The sequence below is a fragment of the Zophobas morio genome, unplaced genomic scaffold (assembly GCF_036711695.1).
Source record: "Zophobas morio isolate AGI-343-1 ecotype UQ-CSIRO unplaced genomic scaffold, CSIRO_AGI_Zmor_V1 ptg000042l, whole genome shotgun sequence".
Lineage (NCBI taxonomy): Eukaryota > Metazoa > Arthropoda > Insecta > Coleoptera > Tenebrionidae > Zophobas > Zophobas morio.
In genome coordinates, this window is record NW_026972147.1 from 356377 (window position 1) to 382212 (window position 25836).

Below are 25836 nucleotides of genomic sequence, written 5' to 3' on the forward strand. Positions count from 1 at the left end.
AAGAGGCGATAAAGTCGCCACTAAAACTAAAATTATACAAAGTGCTATTAAACTGAAGAATAATAGCAAAATTAGTAATAATAACCACAATAACCGCAAATATAGACTTGATAGTAATAACCTTAACGGTAGTAACTGCCCTATCAAATAAAGCGAAATGCTTAACGACAACAAAAATCTTAACAATCCAATCAATCACGACGCAACTTAGCTTTCCCCAAGAGTTTCATGAAACGTAGACTTAGCCTATGAAAGGTTGAAGAAAGATAGTGACCTCATTCGTTGCAGCAACACCTTTACTACTTCGTAAGGCGATTATGGATCTAAGTAGAACGCAGAAGTGACGACCACACTTTACTCATTATAGTACTGTCTTACGACAGGCGTGGTTTACAAACTGTAATTAACGCTTAATCTACTTCCCTCTATTTGTTGAGGGCGAGGAAGTCCCCATCCCACGACTTCCTTAACGATTCATTGCACCGTCAAGGAGAAAGGATGGGTGTGCTCTCATCACAGCTAAACAGTTTATTACATGGAGTAGTTAAGTTTTAATACTATTATTATAATCAAAAAATATATATTATGTTAAATAAAATTTCTTTGCTCTATTAGAGGGGAAATTTAGTTGATAAATTTATTTTATAGGCTTATTAATACATATTTTTATTAACATAACGGTTTTGAAACTTAACTATTCTACTACATGTAATATTGCTATTACTTTGATATTACTTTTTTATTAATATATGCTAATTAGCTGTATTGATAAAGCGCATCCGTTCTTTTCGTTGATGGCGTAATGAATTGTTAGGGAAGTAGAGGCTTCCGCATTTTTAACAAATAGAAGGAAAGTAGATTAAGTATCAATAGAAACGTGTTTTTGGATGTGGTCTGTGCACCTTTACATCTCCCTACGGATTGCTATATATAATCACTTATTTACACCTTTATTTCTTTTTTTTTGCTTAACGCCTACTTAACTTATTAGTATATATACCCGCACCTACATATATATATCTTTTAAATTAATACTTTTTATTATTATTTTTATTACGGTACTTTATCCCTGAACAGTTTTAAAGGGTTCTTCTTCCTCAAATACTGAACAACGAGATCTATTCGACAACTTGTCCGTTGCTAAGGCTGCTTTGAAAAATGAATTAGAATTTTAAAAGGCAAAACTTCATTTAATGGAAAATAAATTTTTTTTGAAAAACCGCTAAAAAGGCGCAATTTTTTTTTTGAAGCTAAAGTAATTACAGATACTAATTCTTTTTCTGTGCTACATCTTCCGGACAAACTTTGGTCAATAAAATAGTATTTTTGGAATCAGTGAAATACCTGAAACGCCCTCAAGTTGTGGTAATAGTATTCATAATAATAAATTCATTAATAGAAGTAAAAATCGTAGTAGCAAACTCTTAAAAATAATAACAGTAGTCAGCATAGTAACCATGATAATACTAATAGTAATAAAAATAATTATAAGAAAATTAGTAGTGATAGTGGTAATAGTGAGATATAAACTTAAACTTACCTTCATAACCCCAACCGCCAGTACAACAATAGGATAGCCTGGAAGAGACACGATCTCTGAAGAAACAGCCAAAATACGTACAGCCTCGGAAGAACCGCCGAGGCGTAAAGTAAAAATCCCCCCTATCATTCTCGTTGCCAAGAACATGTGGCCTACGTTAGTGGAATCCCTGAACGCTCAGGGGGCAAAGGCCTCACTCCTTGTTGCAGTTAACTGCCGATGAGCGCTTTTGGTAACACTACTGCTACCAGTTACTCGAGTACGAACCCGGCAAGATCGTTCTTCGAGTTCTCTACACGGATCTACCTTGACATGGAAACGGCGCTATATGCTCAGGATCCCACCCCTCCGCATGGCACGACTTTCGATAATCCGCCCAATTGGGTTCTTGTATACTTTTGCCCTAAGAGGGAAGGACCTGCAGCCCACACATTGCAATCATCATGTCATTAATAAACCAGCTTTGAACCACTTCGTAAGAGTGATCGCATGTGGCAGTGTCATCGCAGTAGCGCTTCGGCCACAGTGTACAGAATCACGCCGTCACTCACGTTGCGTCAAGTGTAGAACCATATAACGATTCATTGTGAGAAATCCCGGGAGTTGCCCGCCTAATGCGCTAACTGTCTCGAGGCTCACACTGCGAATTACTGAGAGTGTTTAAGATATCCCGAAAAATCGTTTCTCCGCCCTCACACGTCAACGATCCACGGAAACGCAAACAGTAACGCTGACGATCTTATTTCCAGCCATGATGGGACAAAGGCCTCATGCACCGTAATCCGCTTTACAACAAAGATCTATCGCTTCGAATTTCATTGGGGAGATGCTGGCACCACTCGCAACTGCTCTTAAAACATTTCTTCGAGCGATTAGCAACCTGACGACAACAAGTGTTGCTAGGCCCGTCCGTTATGCCACCTGAAACTTTTGCAGTGGAATACCAACGGTGTGCACTGCAAAAAGGACGAAATGCTGCATCTGTTACCGAGTGAAGAGGTGTATGTCGCGTTGTTAAGCTAGACACACTTGAAAGCGGGCGATCGACTAGTACTCTGCCAACTTCGTAACGTACCGCATTGGCCATTTTGACAGACGCGACGGTGGAGTAGCTGCTCTGGTGCGGCGAAATCTACCGCACCTCTATTGTACCCATAAACCTAATGGGCGTGGAGACCATGGGGACCCGTCTCAACTTGGTTGACATGAGACAGAGTACCATGATACCCCTCTATAAACCCCCCGACATGGCGCTGCTTACGAGTGATCTGGATTAGCTGCTACTACGCCACTAGCCCAGCGTTCTTTGTGGCGGATTTAACAGCAAACATGTTGCTTGGGACAGTCGAGTTAAAAATTCGAAGGGGAAAATACTTGAGAAATATGCGGAACAAAAAAAAAATTCGCGTGCTGGCACTTCAACGATTTACGCAAATGGCAAAAACGGCATATGGCAACCTTTAAAGACATACACCAGTCGGTATCAATCGCAGAGCTGCATGAGCTTTCATCGAATCACCTGCTCGTTTTAATGGAGCTAGGCGAAGGCAAGACTACAGCGAAAACTCTTGAAAGGGTCATTCACGGACTGGACAAAATTTACAGCTGCGGTTGAAGCATCGTTTCCCCTCGACCCATCTCTCCCTTCGACTCCTCCTTTATTAGAAGAGGCAGTTGACAATCTTGAGGGCGCAACGACTGCTGCCCTTGTTGTGGTGAAGTCGCGAATTGCCCCGACCGTCAATTAGATTTCGTTAACGTTGCCGATTTATACACCTGACCGCTGTTACACAAAACCCCGGCGACAAACTGATTCTAAACCGTCTTCACCGACACATTAAAAAGAAGCCGACTTTTACAATAGTCGCTGGGAGGCGAAACTGCAGGCTGTTTCTGTAGCGGTCGAGGAAGGACAGTCATCTCTTTGGCGCTCCTATTAACGTAGTAAAAACTGTTGCCATACACCACCTCCGCCACTTAATAAAGGCGTGATACCTGTGGAAAGCGACGAAGACAAGGTGTCACCCTTTGCCGACCATTTAGTTGCTCATTGCGTGTCACCAACTTGGGTATTCTTTACGGAAGAAGGCAAGCCACCCCCCGATCATTGTGGACGGACATATTAAACCGAGTTCACCTAATGAAATCACTAATATAGTTTCTGCACTTTCACGACGGTATTACTAACGAAATGCTAAAAAAGTTGCTGTCGGTGGCGATTAACCATCTCTCCTGTTTTGCAACTTCTGCAATGTCGCTTGACTCCTTCCCAACGCGACGAAAACGGCTACTGTCGTGATGCCACCCAAGGTTCCTCGGACTTCAGCGATTCCAGCAAATATCGCCCCTTAGCCTTTTTTTAGCGTTGGACAAGCCGTGGAGGCGGTTCTACTACACAGATCTGGAAGAGTTGTGGAAACGCAAAACACTTCCGGAATTTCAATTTGATGTCTGCAGAGGCACTCGACGACGCAACCCAACCTGCGCTTCGTTGATTGGACAATTCGGAAAATTCAATTTTTAATTCACGGGCGGCGTCTTTCTCGATGTTGAAAAGGCCTTTGGCCGCGTATGACACGAGGATCTTTTGCTCAAACTACTCACATTGAAACCCTGTTAGCCCTCTACAACATACTTGCATCTTTTTTCTATGTGGACGCACCTTTCGAATGAGAGTTGGGGCTGCGCTGTCGCCATATCGTCGATTGACGGCTTGTGTTCTGAAAGGCTCTCTGTCCTCACCTCTACTCTTCTCTCTTCTCGTTATGCACGCGTGATATATAACTCTTTGCGAACCCTCACACCCCCATTGCGCTCTATGCCGATGAAACTGCAGTTTACGCGTCCTCAAAGAGCCCTTCAACCCTAATAGCAACACCTGTACCGTTATTTGGAAACGGTCAACTGGTACCCACGGTGGGGAATAACCATAATTGGAACGAAGAGCAAAGCAATCCTCACCTCAAGAGGATGCATCTCGTGATCCCCGCCTCTAACCCTTGAAGTTTTTAAGATTCCGCGCGGCCTCTCAGGCCAAATACTGGGCGTCGTCATCGATAGCGTCTAACTTGGCTGCAACACGTAGAGTTCGTCACGACTAAGATCAAAGCAGTAATAACGCACTCTGCCCACTTCTGTGTGCTAAAAGTACATTGTCCCTGTGCATAACTGCGTCTTAATACTGGGTGTGCTCCCTATTATGACCTACGCTTTTGTTGCTTGAAAATATGAAAAACCGTTCATTGCCCGCAGCAAAAAAACTCCTGCAACTAAAGACCCGCGCGCCTTAATTAGTGCGAAGGACACGTTACATGACGTCCTGGGTTTGGGACGACTTGGTCTTTATCGAAGTGCAACTTCAGTTTCTTTAAAACGTGTTAGTAGTGATCGAAACCACCAGTGGATTCAAGAACTTACACACCAACCCTGGAAAAGCCCACGCTCGAAAGCTCCATGATACGCTTTAAGCGCCCAATTGCCGTTTTGTTATACCTTTATACACATAAGTAAAAAGTTTATTTTGAGATGATTTGCCAAAACTGAATACAGTCTAAGCCTATAATAACAATTACTGGCGAGATTAAACACTCTGCGCCCGGTATTACCGAGATCTGGCACAACTCATTAAGGAAAAACTTCAATAGAATATAATTCATGCCTGTAGTAAGCCAGTACTATAAGGTAAAGTGTGATAACCTCTGTTTATAAAATAGAACAATTACTACCTTACAATATCGTTAGTAAGCCAATGCTATAATAAACATAAAAATTATATAAAATGTTTTCTAGGCTTCTCTCCCTTCCCCCTTCTTCATTTGTTAAATTATCAGCACTAAGCCTCAACTTGAGCTTTGCTAAATTTTTTAAGGATCTCATTTTTCACACCCTTTAATTCTTAAATACGTCTGATCGTTCTCTCCTTTAAGTTTTTTTTCGATCTTACATTTCCAAAATTTTCTTTATCTACTACTAAACTTTATTAAATTCTTAAACATAACCTCACTGTAATATTATTTAAATCTCAAAAAGACTCCCTTTTAACCTTTGCCAGTTAGAGCTTGTTCGCTTTGAGAATTGATGCTACAAAGTTATTCATCAAGTCGTTTGGGGGAACTGCTATAGTTGTTTCAGGTGATAAGTTCAGCTTACTACGCAGTGCATAGCTTACGTTTTTTTCAACGAAACATTTGGGATTCTTGGGAGCTTAAGTTAATACTTTTTTCCATAGGTGCATTTTTAGCAGAACACCGCCCTCGGCAACTGGCGCAGATAGGCTTTTCATACTCGTTTATCGTACAAGATGTCAATTTGCAAGACCACCGCATTTGACACAAAAATAGCTTGACTTACACTGTTTTTCTATATATCCTAAATATTGACATCTATGGCACTGACCGATCCCCCCCCGCTTCTTTTCGTAGGTTCAACCGACACGGCGATAAACCCAATACTTTTTAATTTATCTACTTTCTTCGCATTCAGGCCACTTGAAGTAGAAGAGGCAGAGGAGGTTGTCTTTGCTTTTTAAACGAGCACACGCTAATCATTTTAGATAGGTTGAACCTTAAAACATTATTTGCTCTTTCAGTACCTGTACCCCTCTGCGTAAACCACGAATAACCACTCTAAGCTCGCTAGGCCACCGGTTTGTATAATATACACAGAGGTTTCTAACAAGAATGTGTCCATTTTCGGTACTCGTCCGAAGAGACTACATTCACACGAATTTGTGTCTTAGGACTATGGACTTTTTTATATCTATTTTGTATTAGATAATATATTGTTTAACAAATTCCCAAGATAGTTTGTTACAAATTTTATTCGAAGGTCACTATTAATTTTAAGCTGGTTACTCTTAGGAAACTTATTATCATAAACGTTATTATTATCAAAACTGTTGTCATTATTAGTTTTTGTATTATTAATACTATAAGTAGTTTACTATCATTAGTGTTGTTACCACGACTAGTATAGTTTTATCCCACTTAATATGACCTTGGAAAATGTTTAACAACTTGATTAAGCTTATTATTAAAGATATTGGTTTTGTATTTATTAAAATGTTTACTATTATCAGCACTACTATTACTATAGATTTTAATCTCAATATTTTAACTGTGGTTACAACTATTATTATTTTATAATTAGTGTTGTTGTTATGTTTAAATACGCCTATCTATCAAATCTACTTTGGTCTCCACCATAACGTTGCCTTCGATAACCTCCTCCTTATAAAAGGTTCATCTAGAAGCTGGAGGGTCGAATAAAGATTGTTATTAATTCATCTTTTATAGTAATTGACCCAAAAGGTTCCTTTTCTTGACGCAACCTACTTTTTACAAGTAAACTAATTTTGTTTTTAAAGCCTCTACTTCTTTTCTAAATTCATCTCATCATCCAACAATTTAGTAATATTAAATCGCTGACTAGCAGTACCGCCACATCCAAAAACGGCAAGCGCGAGCCAAGGAGTCTCGATTCACGTTTTTGTGACCGCACTTTGTAGAACAAAAAAATTATTACATAAAACGAAATTTCCTTCCCTCCCCTAAAAAAGACCATGTCGGTAAGAGGAAAAAGCAAGCAAAGAACAGTGTTAAATTTTATTCTACTTTACCACTGGAGACACATGAGATTAATTATCACCACGTAAATGGATAGTAATAAATTGTTCTATAATAGTGTTATATAACAGAAGTCATGTAACAAATAGCGAGCAGTTTTTAAAATTAAGAGGTACACACAAGTCATCAAAATAATTTATTTATTTAGTTCCATTGTTTATTGCTAAAGCACGATTGCTTCATGATGCTTTATAATGCTTTCGGATGCTTTATAATATGCAAAAGTACTGTGAAGGAAAATAGGAAAAATATAACATGAAACCTGTTGTGGCTTATCGTTTTGTAGTACATTTTTCATACTAACTATGTCATGGCAGAATTACCGATTTTTAACTCGCTATAAATTTTTATGGTGAAATCTCTTGTGAAGACCTTAGCAGTTAAACTTCAACACCGAATAAAATAATACTTTTTAGTTATATAAGACTAATTTAGCAAGATATCACTAAAGCCCCCTTTAATCTATTACTTTAAGCCAGGTTAAATTAACATTAAAGCGCTAATGTTAGCTCGAAAAGTTTTTTCATTGTAAGGTAAAGCACAAAAATTCACATAGGTTTGTCATTATTACTAGGAAGTTTTACTAAAATATAGAATTAGCTACCATTACCGTGCCAGTAACCAGTAAAAATTACTTAGGTTTTATTCTAGCTAAAAACCAGTATTTCAAGGGGTATTTTAAATCTCCTTTTCATATAGTGTACCATAAGCGTGAAGTCGATAAGTTCCCCCTTCGTAAAGGGAAATAAGAGATTGTAAACTAATTGATCTTTATTTATTGACCTATGGGTCAGTATGGTCATATTATTACGACCATAAGATAGATGACAAGGGATTTAATCATAATTATAGCGAGCTAAAAATCGGAAATTCTGCCAAGACGTAATTAGTATGAAAAAATGTACTACTAAAAGTTAGGCCACAAGAGGTTTCATGTTATATTTCCTATTTTCCTTCACAGTACTTTTGCATATAAAGCATCCGTAAGCATTATAAAGCCTCATGAAGCAATCGTGCTTTAGCAATAAGCAATGGAACTAAATAAATAAATTGAAACCTTTGGGATTTACTAAGTCCCCTGTTGGGATTGATTACAGATGCTGTCTCACCAACTTAAAACTAGTTTAAACTAAAAATAACAGAACATGATATATTATAATTTGACATAACATAACTTAACAATCATATAACATGATAAAACGCAGTAGAACATGTCACAGAATTAGATGGAATGGTAAAGTAAAAACGAATAGAAATACATTAAATAAAATCAATTAAATATAAATAGATCTGATTTAAACTAGAATAAAATTAACTTAACTTGAATACAATTAAACTTTCTGAGTATCCAGTCAAACTTTAGCTAAAATGTGTCAAAACTGATAATAAATAAGCTAAATTGATCTCTAATTGACAGAAAATGAGCCATAAATGACGCAAAATTAGCCAAATTAAGCAAAAACAGCCTGAATTTAGTAAAATCTGACAACTCACATAGTAATTCACAATGGTAAGACATGAAATATAACCTGGAAATAATATCAATATCTATAACAGTTAACTAACGTCGACGAAAGTTAAATAAACTTAGATTATTCTAACTGACTATAATCTTTATAGGCTTCTTACAGCTAGTAATTGCGAATGAAAGCTATACAGGCAGAAACTTGCTAAAGGAGTGAAGACAAATAGCACTATGTCCCATTCCTCGATCCCTCGTGCAGTAAAATGCCTGCTTAAATCTAAACAAGAACCACATAATGAGTGAGGACAGATAGTACTATTACTCTAATCCAGAGCTATTGTCACAACCAAAAAATTATCATAAAGGTTGGCTAAAATCAAGGTTGTAACAGAGCCTCTTTTTATAGAAATGGATATTCTCTCTATCAATAGATGCAGCAATAGCGCTATCTACCAGTATTATATATAAGCCGATCAAAGCCTTTGGTTACAAAGCAATTTAGCACACTACTATTCATTATTTAGAAGAAGTCTAAAAATTTGTTTTCCTTAGTTTTTTTCCGAGCTCGACAGTTTAACCGTCGAAGTGACTTGGCACCCAAACTATCTCGCTCCTCCGTCTGGTACGGATACTCACGAAAGTTAATCCTGATAAAAGCGTATTAAACGTTTTTTACCTTTAATATTCATTAATCTCCTAGAAGTAGCCGACATAAGATTTTAAAACTGCCGATAATTTCTTATTAACAAGTCCCTATTAAAGAATTGCGCAAAAGCAACTGGCCATCACTGTCAATTGTTAGGGTCCCAGTGCAAGCTTTCCGCTATTTAGCTCTGCAGAGCTAAGTGCCGTGAGTGAAGACAAAGTCACACGCCAGAGGTTGGCGTTAGCGATTGAATCTACCTCTATTAATTTATTGAGAATTATAGAAAGCAAGTGTGGTTGCCACTACTTTTTGCGAGACTAAGGTGTAGACAAAACGAAATTTCTTGTTGATGATGAAAAATAACTCGAGCTGGCTATCATAATCGAGATTAAAAAGCTTGCTTTATTGAGAAGGAGGACACTCATCTCTAACAGTCTCACCGTGCTGCTAAAGCTAATGCAACAGCGGCAACGGGAAAATTACGCAACCTCTTATATTCGACGGTGAACTTCGGCTCCTTTTCGCTGGGGCTGAAGGCGATTCTTAATGTGGTGCTCTTGAAGACACCGGGATCAACCTCTACACCAAAGAAATAATGGCCTATTAAACTTCATGAATTTTACTGTAACCATCTTATTGTGTCCTTAATAAAGTTTATGGACACAACGTAAGTGCTGCCAGCGTCCCACTTCATATTTTGGCAAAGGCAATTAACACGCAACAGCTCCTTCTGACAAAATAGACAATCAGTGTTTCCATTTCCAAAAAAAAAATGCCAATGCGTCACTGTTCTTTTTATCGAAAAAGCGTCTAGTGAAGTTTAGCACAAGCACTTTCTTTACTAATTACGCACCATAGCCCTTTTTCTTGTTTCTTACGTTATATTTTACCTAATTTTACCTAACGAACCGTACACTTTATATACATGTGGGTGATGCATCTTCGCCCGTGAACTACTAAGAGTGGGGGTTTTATAAGGATTAATTCCAGCTAACGAGTTATATAGCTAAAACCATCATACTGGGATTGAAAGTGGCCGTCGTACCTCAGCAGTTAAGGGCATTGACGCACAAACACTAAGTTGTGAGTTTGTTTCCCATCAACGCCTCCCTCTTTTTTGGATGAATTTACGTATGTCGTGTCTTTGCATAGTTTCTATCGGGTCAGGGGCTTCAGTCAATCGTTATTCCCTCAAGCTGGGGTTCTTTAGCCGATCTAGGTGCCTTTAAGTTTAGCCCATGACAGAGCGTTAACAGAATTGTTTAAGGGCGAAGTTCAGTACGCAACCATCAAAGACCCGAAAGAGCACACATTTAAACTTGCTTTTCAGTATTAAATCCTGTATGAAGAACAAAAAAGAGCAATAGTGTATCTTGAACGGCATGTTTTTGGGTTTCCCCATAATATAGTAAAAGTTGTGTCAATTAAAAATATTATGCCTATTTCATTGTCGGTTTGCTAGTGTAGTGAACTGACCGATTTGTTGGTTAGAAGTTAATTACTTAGCATGGTGTAATACAGGGTTAATCATCAATACATAATTATTGACCCGAAATGATTCTATTTTTTACCACCTAGATTTACGTCAAATTTTTTTTAAATATAGTAACTTTAAGTTATACGGATTACTTAGCTGCATTTTTTATTGTGAGTCTCCTCTGAGGTTTAAACGTACACGCAAAGCAAAACACATGGTTTTGTGGCCTCCCTAAGAAATTTGCTTTATTCGTTGTAAGCTTTGTTTTATACTCTAAGCAAATTACTCAGGGCCCTTTTAATAGTTTTTTGGCTTGTTTATGGAGGAAAACTTGAAGACACTGTATAAATTTAATTAGAAGTTGTATAGTGAAAGTTAAAATTTTATTTAACTTTAGATCTAAAGGTAAAGTTATAGATTTTTCCGCACTTTCAAGTTTTTTGTTACCACGAAGCTCTAAAAAGGTTAGTTTAATAATGGGGTAATATTATTAATTTTTTTAGTAATTACCTTTTATCATTTTAATATTATAAGGTAAAGATTCAAAAGCATGAAAAAAGTGATTTTTACAGGTTTAGTACTTGTCTTATATTGCCGGTGACCATTACTTAAAAAGTCTTAATAGCAAGTCGTTGAGTAACCTTGAGTTTAAAAAAGGGAGAAGAGAGGTGGCAACTTTGGGTGCTATTATATTATTTCTCATATATTTACTCTTTTCTTTATTAATTTATTTACTGTTGTCTATCTTATTTTTCTAATTAAAGTTTTAACAATTTAAAGGGATCTCCGGTTTTTCAAAAAAGTTGAGAAAGTCTTATAACATCGAAAAGATCGGAAAACTCTGTGGACAAGTAGATTTTACTATTTTTTGGTCAATCTATGTGCATAACAATTTTTTAAAGCCCCCTACGAAAGTTAAAATGCCTATATATATACTAAATGGTATTAGAAAGAAACAAAAAAGGAAACTTATTAAGCAAAAGGAGGAGGTCGGATTTACCTAAATATAGTTTTCTGTAACATATGTAAGTTTTATTATATAAAGGAGCAATGTAGCAACAGTTACATAAAGCGTAAAGTTAGTCTTAAAAAAAAAAGGACTGTAGGGGCCAACTTTAGGTTTAAAGGTGCTCTGTTTTCTTTTTTTTTTGTCGTTATTTTTTAGATGTTTTTGATTCAGGTTATAATTTTGACTCTTTTGCTGGAAAGTTCTATAAGGGTACTTTACACATAAATCCCTCTTTATTAAATAATAGAAGAAAGCGGCGCACTACTCGGTAGTGCGGGCATTCTGCCATTGTGTTATCGTTCTAGCTATAATCAATATGTAAATAATCAACTTCGAAGAGTTATTTGAATAAAACTTATTAGATACTAATTTTCTACTTTATATTATATAAGCATTACCTGCAACTCGTTATTGTTAAATTACGGTTTACTTTATTATTCTATTGTTTGTTGACAGAGGTATACGAGAGAACATTTAATAAACTTACATATTAGAGGAATTTTTAAGGTTTTTATTTAGTACATTTCAAGAAAATAGGAAAATAAATTCTTAATAGAAAATAATATAACTGCATACTTCGAAGGAAAGAGCTGTTGGAGGTGTTTTAAAAATCTAGGATTTTTAGTTTGAGATTTGCACTGTATTGTTTAGCTCTTTTTTACGCCTTAAGGTAAAACGGTATGCTGTTATAGAGTATTTCTTGTTCCCTTTACAAGGCCAAAACTTATAAACGAGTTAAGACGTTATGAGGTATTGGAGAATAGTAGAGAGATTTAGAATTGTGTTAAAAATTTAAAGTTTATTGTTGTCAGCTAAGTTTGTCCAGGGTATAACCTTGTTATGTTTGGAACTAAAGGATTGCGACGGGCAAGTCGTGCAATGAGCTCAGATAGCAAAAACTAAAGAAAGAATATTAGTTTAGGTGCAGTCCGGCCCATCAGAGTCCACGCCCTCGTTCATGCGTAGCCCCGGGCGTGTATGCTGTGGTGTAAACTGTTGCTTTACGTACTTTATTTGCTTTTAAGCGGGAAATGAAGGAGGCATTTTCAGTTGGTTAGTAACATCAGCCTAAGTTGCTCTCAGCGGTTAGAAGCAATACGCGTAGACTAAAGGCCTGACGGTCGCATAAGTACTCTCGCTGTAAAGATTTTGATAGATGCTTTTATAAGTTGTGCATGAGCACTAACAAATATTATTTGGCCCACCGACCCTTTGGCGCCGTACTAATATTGGTATGAAAAGTAACATTATACCTAACTACTGTTTGCAGTTCAGAAGATTTAGGTTTTAGTAGCAGAGAATAGTTATAATGTTAATAAAACTCGGACATGTGAAGTAAAAAATTGAATAACACAACTAGTGAAGAAGTTATACAGTAGGGTTTCATCGAAATTTGGTCTAAATTTTCACATTTTTCTTTTTACACATGTAACTGACTTACCGTATTATAAATAAGAGCGTTGGCACTATTTAACCTGTTTAAGTGTGCTTATTGTGTAATAGTAGCACTGAAGCCATCAGCGAGCGGGAAATAGAATCGAGAGAAAACAGCTATTCTTAATAAAGGCTTGTCCCTTATAACGTGTAGTAAGTAAATTACCCAATTTATATTTTCCTATTAACTGCCAATTTTTTATGTATAGTAGTAAGGAAATTATAAAAAAGCTCTTGTGGCTTTAAGCTACTTTAGTCCCTTTCCCTCTTAAAACGCTGCATCTACTTAAATCGGAATATCATATCGGGTGTGGCAGTCACGCACATGAAAAACCAGTATCAATTATGATAGCTAGCAATACCGCTATACAGACCTCTTCTACCTCTAATAATAATAAAAAACACATATAGACTTTTGCAAAGGTCAGAAGTATTTATTATATAGTTATTACACGGTCCGTAATAAAAAAAAATTGGCGGTATAATTTTAACTGTGAAAACCGAAAAAAGCGTTAGGCGGTAAAGTATCCTATATGGAATAATAAGATAAGAAAATTCATCAATGTAGAACGATAAAGATGACTAACTTTTTTGGAGCTAAAGAGGTAAAGTGCCTGTTCAAGCTGCCAATTAGCACCTTTTAAACATAGAATGGCGTATTCCATGGTGAGACGGGTGTTCTTCATCAAAGCGCGAACCAGATTATACCTACGCAGCAATGGAAGTGTGCATCGAACGAATAATAAAACCAAGCAAGGAACCTCTCACAAGAGAGATTATAATCAAAATTAAATTCTTGCAGGAAAGCCAAAGCTTCTTCTCTAGACACCCTGAAGTCCTCTAGAAACTTCTCCACCATCTGCTTCTGTTTAGAAGTTAAAGGGGTCGGACCAGCCTCACCCGAAGCCGTCAGTTGGGGATCGGCCTGTCTATTGGCTACATGCGGAACGACGATAAACATATCGTGCGAAATCTGAAACGCGCCGCTGATTAACTGGAGCAGCGTGAACAGCCTTGTGAAGTCGTACTTATAGATCTTCTCTATGACACGCGCAGATTAATTTGTTATCTACGCTTTGCCCATTCAAAACTCACGCGTCTTATCGTCTAATTCTTCAAACGTCCCAGCCACGTGGACAAATAGGGAGGCAGGTTGACCAGGGATCTGGTGAAGATCGACAAGAAACCCGCTTCGGTCGTGTTTCGTTTTGCACTGATTGGCAAGATAATGGATGACGTTAAGCTTTTTCTCAAGTGATCGCGAATGTTCTGCAGGCTGACATCTTAATTCTGGCGAAAAGCACAAGTAATAACCTCGGGCGACCACTTCCATTGGAGTGAACTCGTATAAAGGTAAGTTTAGCTTCCGGAGCGTAAGCTTCCAACAACTGCTGGCGATCATCCTTATTATCAGCGTCGTAGATATTATAGTACCTGCCACGGAAAATAAAGTGATTAATAAAAGCATTAAAAAAAATTAACAATATACAAATTTAAGAATTCAAGGACAGAGTGTGGAGTAATTTCTACTTGAGCATAAAAAGGATTAGAAGGAGGAAAGCCTACGCGAGCAGGATTTCCTAAAAGTTTAAGTTAGACGAATTAGTATACGCATACTTTGTATATATACTTCTACCAAAATTAACTTCACTAGAAAACTTCGTGGCTGTTTTTTCAATATCTTTCAAAAACTATTAGAAATACGTATGCCTGAAAACCGAATAGTACCTTTCGCCGGCCGGACGTACATAGTCAGCTTTAAGTATATACCATTAAATTACTTAAATAAATATTGTATACTCACCTAAAAATTTAACTTTGAAAAAAAAAACTAACTGACGACACAATAATTAAAAGTAAATATAATAAGAGAAGATAAAGTGAGCTCCCTTAAGCTTTTAATTGCATTTTTGAAACGGTTAATATAATGAAACTTATTCAAACTATTAAGTGAAAGGGATGCCTCTTACTATGTTTGCACCGAGTCGCTTTCTTTTAAGCCTTAAAATTAAGTCAACGCCCTCTTGGTTAGTATTTAACAAACAATTTTTCGTATTTGGTCTTTTCACATTTTTTTCAGAAAAACGGAACTAATAACAAAAATAATATTAATAGAAAACCTAATTAACACTCAAGTAAAACAATATACGTTAGCAAAATTAATTTCGGGGCTTCCTTCTTTATGAAGCCAACTAATAAATTCTTCTTTCTCAAGATTTAGGGGAACACCGAAAATCTATTGTAAATATCTGTAAAATGGGTAACTTTATTATTTAATAAGTAATAAGTACAGTGACTAAAAATATTCCATCTTTATTATTTGATATAGGTTTACTGCTTTTTCCACTGTAAATTTTTGTCGAGTCTCCTGAGCTTATTCTAGATAAAATTTTACGAGAGCTTAGATTATGTGTGCGTGAAGAAGAGTCTTGTCCGTCTAAATATGAGTTAAAAGTCAAATATAAACTTAAATAAACTTAATTGAAGTTAAAAATTTTAATCTACTAAAGAAAACCATTTATGTTAGTAGGAGGGTAAAAATCACTATGAGTTGACGAAAAAGAGTTAAACATGTATGATGCGTTGATCCTTCTGACCTTTATAAACCTTTGTTCATATAAATATGCTTCTGTTATAACCTTTTCTCTTTTGATATATATATGTTAGCAAGCTTAATTAAGCAAAATATTTAAAAAATAGAGTTAAAAATAGATTAAAAAAAATACCACGCATTACAAGGATCAACGATAATACTTAAGTTATTATAAATATGTTAACAACAATAAATTCTTCCTCAAGGGCTGCGGTGACGCAACCCTATACTAATTTATTAGCTTCTGAGCAGACCACGTTTTTAAGTACATATAACCGTCTTTCCCGGGGGTGGTGTCTAGCAATTTTCCACTCCACGAGGCCAAATGGGAGGGATCTAAGCTCAATCTATTCCACATTTTTCTGGGCCTTTGGGACAGCCATAAAACCCTTCAAGAGCATACTATGGTGGGTACTCGTGCTCCAACCTTTTTTATAGGAGGGGTTTACAGATTAAGCGGTTTGCGATTTTTTTAAAGCTCGGCCGTAGGTGCCAGTGCCAAAAAAACTTAAAGAAACCAAAGGCACTTTCGGTTAGAATTTATGAGGGCGGGTTTAACACGCTACCACCAAAGACCGGAGAAAAGAGTGGAGTAGGTGAGATTTAAACCTATGACCTTGGCCTGCTGAGGTACGATGATAGCTTCAAACTTCGTGTGACGGCTTTACGTAACCTGTTAACCTCCCATCTCGGTTGTTGAAAGCCTAACAGTCGGGTGCGTGGCTCAGCACAATCACCTATTTTGTTCTCAGCACACAATAAACAGACTAAATAACTTGAATATTGATTGTCAGGAATTTATAACAAATGATTGCCCATATATATAAGGATTTCACTTTTTAAAATAAGTAAATTTAGCAGTCTTCCTCATTGGAGCTCGTGATTAATTACCTTTGTAATTTGTTGGTACATGATTGAAAACTGTTTATGGTAATATTAGCCACGTGTATCTATTAATTAGTAACATGGATGTGAATATAGATAGCATACCCCCGTAGGAGGTGTAAAATTTTCTGCCCTGATTCTTGCGTGGGATGTGTCGTATGGCAGCCTGACTCTCGTGTTATACACACAGTTTGCCTAATAAATTTTTTATACATTTATTCCTACCTTGAGTATACTTATATTTACACTTTTATTGCCACTAGGAATAACACGAATGCAAAAAATATATTTGTAGGATCTTTAATTTCCATGTTGGTAAATTATAATTATATTTTAAAGACTTGTTCTGTGTGATGTGAAAATATACTTGTAAAGTTTTGAATTTGTAAGTTAAAGTTTGAACATCTTTTTTTCTGTCTAAATTGTTTTCTACAATTTTAAATATTAAAAATTGTACTCATTATATAATAGCTGTATAGATTTGTGTAAGCGTATGTCAAAATATAAAAATTATTTTACCAAGTTTTTATATAGACATCCTATTTATTAACTTTTTAAAATAATTGTGACGGGTGTAGGAGAGCTATTATATTGAACAAAAATAAGCTTTAAAACAGTGATTTAAAAGTGCTTTTTTTCCACTTAAACTTTTAATAAATAGGTTTGGTGTAAAAAGTTTACTTTCTTCGTCGCTCAAGACCTTTATAAAACACACATGCAAGCCAAGCTGTTCCTTTTTTTCCTTCTCATTCTACGGCCGCTCGCTCATTAAAAGGATTTTAAACCGCTTAATCCGTCATATCCCTCTAATATTTTATTGTAAGAAAATACATGAAAAATATAAGAATGATATATATATATTAATACAAAAAATAAGTAAAAATCCGAAGAGGAATATAGAATACAGCTTGAGGGCTTTTATTGATGTCTTTGCGGATGCTCGGAAAGTCGAGCGTAGACTAACAAAAGTTGTATACGTAAAATTTAGTGACTGAAGATATGAGTCTTCACTGAAGCTAGTGATTAGAGCATTGTTGCGCACCTTCAAGGCCGCGGGTTCGATCCCCCACGGTGCCAACTCGCATTTTTCTGGTCTCGGGTTTACGTGTGCAACTTACCTACAGACAAAATTCTGATACAAACCGCTTGGTCTTGATTGATTGCGGCAGTTTATCTCTGAAAAGAGTATCATGCCTGTACTTATTTAGGGTAAGCACAGTACTTAGTAGCTTCCGTGGTCGCCCATCAGCAGTACTTTCCGAATTCCCGAAAATTTGACTTCTCAGCTTGGACAGGGTGAAGTGCATCACTCATAACAAGTTTACATTTATATATATATGTATATTAGAAATAGACTTAAGCTTAGTTACCTCTTGTAAAACCTTTGAGTCAAAACTATTAAGTCCCTATTAATAACCCTCCCCCCACAATTGGACTTTACTCTCACTACAGAGGGCTGGTTACTTAAAATGGAATAAAGAGAAAAAGGATAAGGGGGTTGTCTTTTAATCATTTATTTACTTATCTACTACTACTGACATATTAGAGTCGTATAGAAAAGTACATCTTTACTGCTTAATCCCTATTCTCCGCTTAAACTATAAGAGAGGTAAAGAAGAATCCAGTACCCTCTAATAGTCGTTATTCTCTAAGTTCGCGTACCGGCTCATGGGCTGTTATAAGAAAAAAAGGTGTAAACAGTCACTCCTAAAAAATATATATAATAAATTTAAAGTAAATAAATTTAGTAAATAAATTATCAAATAATATTGCTTATAAAAGTATACTGTATATATGCTATATCCCTGTATATGCCGGCTGCTTTATAATAATACTTAGGTTGACTTAGGAGTGAGTATAAAAGTTTATAAGTATTCTGTTACTTCTTTCAAGTGAACTATCGAAATGAGATATAAATCTATATGGTTACAAGTAACAAGTTCAAGTAATTCAAGTTTTTTGTTTTGTAAGTCGCTCACTTTCTTCAAGATAAAACCCCATTATTTATAATCTGTATTCGTTATTCAATTCTGATGGTTAGTTGCTCGAATAATCGCCTTGGTCACTAATAGTCTCTGTTAGGGAGGTTACTACATGGTCTATAATTGACTCATCTAAATTAGTAGATGTGGAAGATTTTATATTACACTTAGAATTTTGCTGCCATAGGTCATTCCTTGTTCGACAGGATTATCTCTACTATTTTACTTATTATCGGTTTTCCCAACCTTTCTAAGAGGGGCGTTTTTACAGTAAAAGATACATCCTCTTTATGTTAAGGCGTGAGCGCCATTATAATTTGCACATTTTGTCTGTTCATCTTTTTCTTTAGGGCATAACTCCGTGGCATGATCTTCACCACATTTAACACATTTATGGCTAAAGGAATAAAGTTATTTATATGCCCGAATAATTGGCATCTGAAGCACTGGGCGATATTGCCGCTATTTTTTAAAATCCCACAGAGAGTGTAGAGTAGTCGATATTTCTTACGTTATATATACCTTCTTCAGGTTTATGTTATTTAACGAGGGCCAAAGGGTAGTGGAGCTATAAGCTTGTCGTAGCATCGCATACTGATGACTGCAAAAGGATAAAACCCTTGAATTTCCTGCTCTCGTTTGATATATTCCTCGTTTAGCTTTATAAGGACGCCACTCAACCATTTATCTCTTTTTCACCAAGTAGAACTGTAAGTTTTCTAAAGTCATTTTCGGAAAATAACATTATTCTAATTTTATGTATCGTATTTTTAGCGGAGTTAATACAAATGTTGTTAGCTTTAATTTGCGAGGAAAAAATTTTCAAATTGATACATCTCGAAGAATAATGGGAGGGGCTGGGTGTATTTTATTATTATCACTATTAATATTGCTATTAGTATTACTATATTATTGCGACTGTTATCTTTACTATTACTATTTTTATTATCACTGTTATTGATATTCTGATCTATACGTTTTCTTATGATCTGTATAATACTTATTCTAATTCATCTCTTTTTCTGTTCTGTGTTTGTCTGATGTGTTGTTTTGTAGTCCTTCTATATTTTTACTTTTCCTTAACATTTCTCATAATTAATAAGGTTGTATACGTTTATTAGTTAAAACTTATTCTTAGACACCACCCAGCCATCTTCATAGAATTGACGTTACTTTTTGGTGCATTACAACTTAACGAGGTACTAATAAATCATTAGTCTTATTTTTCTTAATGAGGTACTAATTATATCATTAGTCTTATTTTTCTTACCTTTAGTAATGTTCTGCTTAAAATTTTTTTATTTCATTAGTAAGGTTTGAGCTTACGGAATGTTAATATCCAAGAGTACCCTGGTCAGTATCCATAAGAGCTAGAAAAAATATTTTCAGTGGGAAGTTCATGACTAGCTGTTTTCTCTCTGTTATTTAAAAGCCTTGACCTGCGAAAGGTTCTCTTTATTTCGTAACTTTGCAATGAATTTGTTTGCAGGTCTCTAATAGTAGCTAGCAAATTAGCTACCAGTTCCTCGGGGCTATCTCTTTATAACTTAAAAACCCGGAGCATAAACTTTTTTTTTGAGTTGCTTCGGCTGAAACTACTTGCTAGTTACCCCTTAATTCCGTGTATTTATTTATTGTTATTTTCTGGCGCTCAAACGGGTCGTAAAAGAAACCGAATTTACGAGTTCTCAACAGTGTGACAGCGTACACCTTAGCTTTAAGCTTAGTGTTGAAGCAATCTCTACATATATATATTTATATATATCAAAAAAAATAATTCTACCCCTGTCATTTCATAAATTTAGAGCCCATCGCCTTGTCAGCAATGGCTTGTGCCATCTTAAATTTCGTAATTGGCCTCATCTGTCAGTATCGATTGGTGTGTGCTTGAGCTGTCTATAGGTGGCGATAGCATTAACTCTAAGAACATTGCCCAGAACTTCAAAATGGAGGTTTTGATGTAAGGCATCGTTATAAGTCATAAGAATAATGACGCCCGTCATAAGGTATAGTAGCTTGTTTAGTCTTATTTGAAGCAAAGAGGCTATCGGCTGTGAGTCGTAGGCGCTGGCAGTAGACGCGTATACCATGATTGGTCGGATACACGACACAATACAATCATCACTTCTTGTGCAACGATAGTTTGCTTCGGGAACAAAGTAAAGGGTAACCGCCGTGTTGCCCTTCGCCGCGATATAGTTTACGTTTAGCCACCACGAGAGCTTATTGTCATTAATGTACCCCTAGTCATTTTGTCTGAGGACACTGTGGTATTCAAAAGGAAATCGATAAACTAATCAAATTGTGTCACAATTATCAGTTTCTTTTTCTTAATTATATATATAAGGAAATTACATTTTCTAGTACCCTTTCTAGTTAAACCATATAATCGTATTTTTTTTTAGTAAAAATTAAAGCTCATGTTTAAGATTGTGGGTATTCGCGCCATATTTCTTTTTAACATGGTGGTATGCTATATCTTTGTGTTTCATTTTTTTGTAAGACTTTGCAATTGATGTTTTCTATTGCTTCGTTTTCGACATAAAGTGTTATCATTTTTTATTTCAGGGAATAGTTTCCTAATAAGAATATCTGCCGCTATTGTTTCAGTTACTCATTACCTTGTATCCCGCCTCCCAAGACATTTTTGTATTTTAGTCCTATCAATTTTAGATTATAAATGGATTGGACTACGGTTAATGATAATATATGACCCGTGGTAAAATTTTATGAACGTAGTTATCGGGCGCATTGGCATAGCAAATCATTATGAAATTCTTCATTCTTTATCCGTATCTATTTTTATTTTTAAAGATTTGTCCTATGTATTATATAAAACCTTAAACTGTTTTAGCAGCGGTCATATGGAGTTCACCAATATTTTGCATAAATCTTCCTAAAATAGTCGCAGCGTATGCAAAGTGAGCTAAAAACACTGTAGTTTTCTTCATTTACTTCTTTTCGATATGGTTGGGTGGTTATAATTTAATGCTATTAGTCATTGGGGGCCTTAAACCATTTCTGTATAACGTTGAATCGTCAGCTATTTGTTCAACTTTGTGTTTGTCGCATGGGTTTGTATTGATGCGTAGGGTTCTGTTTCTTGGACAAGCAGCTTTTGAGTTAAACTTCGTATTAAATTTAAATGAATTGGGATCTCCTGGTGCTATACAGTCATCAATGTAAATGCCCTCTTATGGTATTCATTTTACCTAGATAAAGGGTACAGTCATAAAACTTTGTTTATATCCATACTTTTTTAGTCGTTGGGTAAAATCTTTATTAAATCCATATAAAGCCACATTAATGTTTAAAATACATTTTCTACTTTTTTTAAGGTGTTCTTTTATTAAGGTCTCTGTTTTTATTAAGTATGTCCTCTTCAAGGTATAACCCTTAAGGAATGTGTACATAAATAGTTTATTAAGTTTGATATGTAAAAATGCGGTTGGGATGTCTACTAGTTATAATGGCACTCCCTTAAAGTTATCGCCGTTTGTTAAAAACCTCTTGCAGTTAAAAGAGCCTTACATAGATTTCCTTTTTAATGCGCGTCCTCTATGTGGTGGTTACAATTATTTAATCATTAGGAATTTATAACAAGGTTTGATCTTTCGTTTTCTGTGAATAAAGGGAAAACTTTATATCTTAATTTTAGCTACATTCCAGTACTCAGGAAAAACCTCAAGTTTAAATGAAGCATTGGAACTCAGTTAGATGCGTTAACCAAGGACATTTTAGTAGCTTTAACGCTTTAAAAGATATATTATCCACCCGCACCGCCTCCCTACGGTTAGGGTTAGACTCGACATCTTCAATCTCAGCTGCGGATGCCGGCAGTGTAAATCTGTTGCTTTTTTTATCTAAGTAGTCATTTACACAGCTCTCCTTCCTTTCATCCTCCTCTTCAATTATAAAAGTTTATACTTTCTTATTTTATATTTACCAAAAGCATTCGCGTTTCCTAAATTATTGTGCATTAATTTATTTCTGCTAGTGATTGCTAATATTATAAAATTTCTGTTTAAAATATATTATAAAGATTTTAACAATAATGAGACTTAATTTTATTTTCAAAATTTTGTTATGATGTTTCTCTAAACCCTTTATTGACCCCTTGCTAAGTTCAATTAGAGTAACTCTGCTCCGAAGCTCTAGAGTTTTTATACTTCCTCTTTTGCTTACTCCTCATCTCGATTAGTACGCGCGGATCAGAGGAAATATTAGTATCTCGAGGTTGGTAGTCATCCTCTGAGGAATTCAAGACCATTGATGTTCTTTCAAATTTACATATGCTGTTATCTAGCTCTTTACAACTTGATATCCTGTTAACGTCCACTACACTTGATTGGCTATATAATAAAACAGGTCCTGTCAGTTTTGAATAGTTTCTGGGTGCCTGTGCAACTGTCACTAGTTTGGCTTTCCCGCAGGAAAATATGGAGGGAGTGACTCCCCATTAGCTCCGGGGTTGTCGTCTTTTAGGTAGTAGTATCGTTCACGGTGAAAAGTACGTTTTTAATCAAGATGGTTTCTTCTGTCGTTCAGTATGCGCAATAATTTTCAACACTACCTTATGACAGTTCTTTGTGTGAGTTTCACATATTAATGCAATATCAATATCTCCTCGTAATTTTTTCCCGAAACTATTTTTAGTAGAGGATTTTTAAAAGTCATATGATTTAATAACGCTGAGCAATTTCTTGTTTAACTAAAGGAGAGAAGAATCTTATAAACTTTAACTTAAGAGTTGTTTTATAGACTAAAATAAAATATATCTGCCCGTCTTTAAAAATTTTCACACTAATTCCCCAGTTCTTTTAAAAAAAATAATTATCTTGTTACTAGTTGTAAAAATTGGTGTAGCTAATATGCTTACTGGGTTCACGTCTCTAGAAAAATGAATTTTTAAATTTATTTCCTCCTGAAAACTTAACTCATTATCTTTTGTATTACGCAACAACTTGCACATCTACTTATTTAGACGTAATATTACTTTGAGTGCTCTAACTTTGATTGCTAACGTTCTATTAAGTATGAATCGGATATACCCCTTCCACAAGAAGTTTAGCTGGCAGTTTAAACACTCATACAGTTATACAAAGCCTTCAACGAACGGTACAGATTTTGTTATTTTATAGATGACACATTCTAATAAAACTTATTTGACATAAACTTTTTTTTTACTTTTAAAAAAGATTAGTGCGGAAAGTAAGTTCCTCTTTTAACCACCACTGTTTGTTTAGAATATTTCACCACGAGCAATCGTTTTGTTTCAGGAATTTAACAAATATTTATCACAAATTTATAAAGAAAAATTAACGACCTTAGGTTGATTAGTCAATACTATATATACTCATCAAGAAAATAAAAAAGATTACTAAAATAAAATTTTCTATTCTATTAAAAGCACTGTAAAAGGGAGCATACTTTCTAACCGCTTTTAAACTAATAATGCCCTAAGCAATTAATATTCCAAACACTAATCCATAGTTAAGCGGCCTAAAAGATTACAATCTGATTAACTATTCAGGGTTAGTCGATATTTTAAAAAGTTTGCGGGGAGTTTCACATTCCGCTTCCAGAACTGAGTTCCACTGGCCAACCGTTGGCGACTCCGAATTATCGCGTAAACTGCAGGTGTCATCCATCCTTTCTATGAAATCTACTTGTGTTTTTTCTAGCAGAAAAGAGTTTTCGGGAGATGACGTAGATTCGCTTTCGTTCACTGGTGGAATAATACTGGTTGTCGGGCTGCCTTGCTGGCTGGCTGGTTGAGCAACAATTCTACTCGAACTAAAATTCATATTTTCATTTGCATGTTGTGGAGTAGTTGTTGTCTCTTTCGTGTTATTATCATTCGCCATAATCTCAACGGGCGTCTCGGTCGCGCTATCTATAGCTTCAGTCCAAGTTAGAGGGGAGAAACTCGAGAGAGGGAAAGAATTATTACAACTATCCACTTCTGAAGGGAAAGAGATGAGGCTCCCCTTGGTTTTTTCACTTGCAAGGGCTAAAAAAGTGAGTGCGTCTTCTTCCTTTTTAATTTCCAAATCACTCTGTAAAGTTTGGCCAGAACTTTCCAAGCATGGCTTAATCCATTTACGTTGATCCCCAAGAGAAGTAGCCTATCAATAAGTAACTTTCTAAAAATAAATAGATCTACGAAATAATATTTTTTACCTTGGCTAAGTGTTCGGTACGCACCCATTTAAAAATTTTACAGTGTCCCCAATCAACCCATTTTTTCTCCCTACACAAGTAAAAATAATATATTAATACATAAGAAAAATTGTACTAAAAAAAGCAAGAGATTGATAAGCTAATAAGGCTGTAAAGGTAAGTAATAACTAATTCAATAAAAAAATAATACCAAGATTTCAGTTGTTCAGCAGCTTTTTCTGGTCGATTCAAAGAAGAAAAAGAATGCCTACGGGTTTCCGTTCTAATTAATGGTTTAGAGGTCGCCATACTTAAAGTAATACTTTTCCGAGAAGACTAGTACTTTTAATATTAAAATAAAGGGTAAAGATTACAAATCAAGAAAAGGTCAAAATACTGTTTATATCTCCTATGTATCCTAAATACATTCATAAGAACTTTTACTAATCTCAAATAAAGCACATTAAACTAAAGCTAACCTTAACAACAAGAACACACTCAAGAGAGACCGAAGCCAAGAGGTAGCCTTTCCGGTCTTAACTTGCATATTTCTGGTGTTTGTAATAATTATTTAAGCAATTTCGCCCTTCCTTATTGATCCACTTACTAATTTTAATTTTGGCAATATGTGGCTGGTTGCTTGAAAGCTCACAATACATGCACCAGCAATGGTCTTCCCCTAATAGATAGTATAACGAGTTAGGGCCAATAATAGTTGGGAATGAGGGCGAGACTATGACGTTAAATTTAGTTTAACATTATTGCGAACATCTCTCTGACTTTCAGCTTAACTAATCAAATACTTACCACGGTGGAACTTAGTAAAGTAATTTTCATATCTAACACTAGGGATCTAGTCGTTTTATTAAAGATTATCGCCCAATAAGCTTGTTGTCCTGTCTTTGAAAAGAGCCAGAAGCGGTTATACTTTATAGGTTACACAAATTTGTGGACGGTATGTGCGTCTTGCCTAATTTCAATTTGGTTTTCGAAAATTTACTTAATTGACTAGATACTCA

At 35.7% G+C, this 25836-nt stretch overlaps 2 protein-coding genes across 4 annotated transcripts; one reads left to right on the forward strand and one right to left on the reverse strand.

Moving 5' to 3' along the window:
• Positions 1 to 11041: 11041 nt before the first annotated feature.
• On the forward strand, positions 11042 to 12055 carry LOC135141143 (uncharacterized). 2 transcript variants are annotated; one of them, XM_064072001.1, is made up of 8 exons: positions 11042 to 11094; positions 11150 to 11216; positions 11287 to 11324; positions 11378 to 11433; positions 11533 to 11603; positions 11655 to 11741; positions 11798 to 11879; positions 11933 to 12055. In XM_064072001.1, exons 1-8 carry the CDS (start codon positions 11072 to 11074, stop codon positions 12031 to 12033), a joined length of 525 nt encoding a protein of 174 aa, XP_063928071.1. In that variant the 5' UTR covers positions 11042 to 11071; the 3' UTR covers positions 12034 to 12055. The 2 variants fall into 2 exon arrangements, with proteins under 2 accessions (XP_063928071.1, XP_063928069.1); XM_064071999.1 differs by having other exon boundaries at positions 11533 to 11741.
• A 1573-nt stretch (positions 12056 to 13628) lies between these two features.
• LOC135141115 (uncharacterized) lies at positions 13629 to 16011 on the reverse strand. Of its 2 annotated transcripts, none has more exons than XM_064071970.1 (13): positions 15922 to 16011; positions 15711 to 15802; positions 15487 to 15632; positions 15345 to 15431; positions 15166 to 15285; positions 14924 to 14951; positions 14832 to 14876; positions 14685 to 14775; positions 14520 to 14629; positions 14291 to 14464; positions 13957 to 14236; positions 13783 to 13903; positions 13629 to 13724 (listed from the first exon to the last, which is right to left on the reverse strand). In XM_064071970.1, the coding sequence occupies exons 2-13, from the start codon at positions 15766 to 15768 to the stop codon at positions 13683 to 13685; spliced, it is 1302 nt and encodes a 433-aa protein (XP_063928040.1). In that variant the 5' UTR covers positions 15769 to 15802; positions 15922 to 16011; the 3' UTR covers positions 13629 to 13682. The 2 variants fall into 2 exon arrangements, with proteins under 2 accessions (XP_063928040.1, XP_063928039.1); XM_064071969.1 differs by having other exon boundaries at positions 15711 to 15841.
• Positions 16012 to 25836: the final 9825 nt, after the last annotated feature.

Coding starts and splice junctions, on each gene's coding strand:
- LOC135141143 (XM_064071999.1), top strand. CDS start 11,072: ATGGAGGAAAACTTGAAGACACT. Junction 11,095..11,149: donor GAGGAAAACTTGAAGACACT/GTATAAATTTAA, acceptor ATTTAACTTTAG/ATCTAAAGGTAAAGTTATAG. Junction 11,880..11,932: donor GGCCAACTTTAGGTTTAAAG/GTGCTCTGTTTT, acceptor TTTTTGATTCAG/GTTATAATTTTGACTCTTTT.
- LOC135141115 (XM_064071970.1), bottom strand. CDS start 15,768: ATGTTTAACTCTTTTTCGTCAACTCATAGTGATTTTTACCCTCCTACT. Junction 14,465..14,519: donor AGTTCACTCCAATGGAAGTG/GTCGCCCGAGGT, acceptor GTCAGCCTGCAG/AACATTCGCGATCACTTGAG. Junction 13,904..13,956: donor TATAATCTCTCTTGTGAGAG/GTTCCTTGCTTG, acceptor ATTGCTGCGTAG/GTATAATCTGGTTCGCGCTT.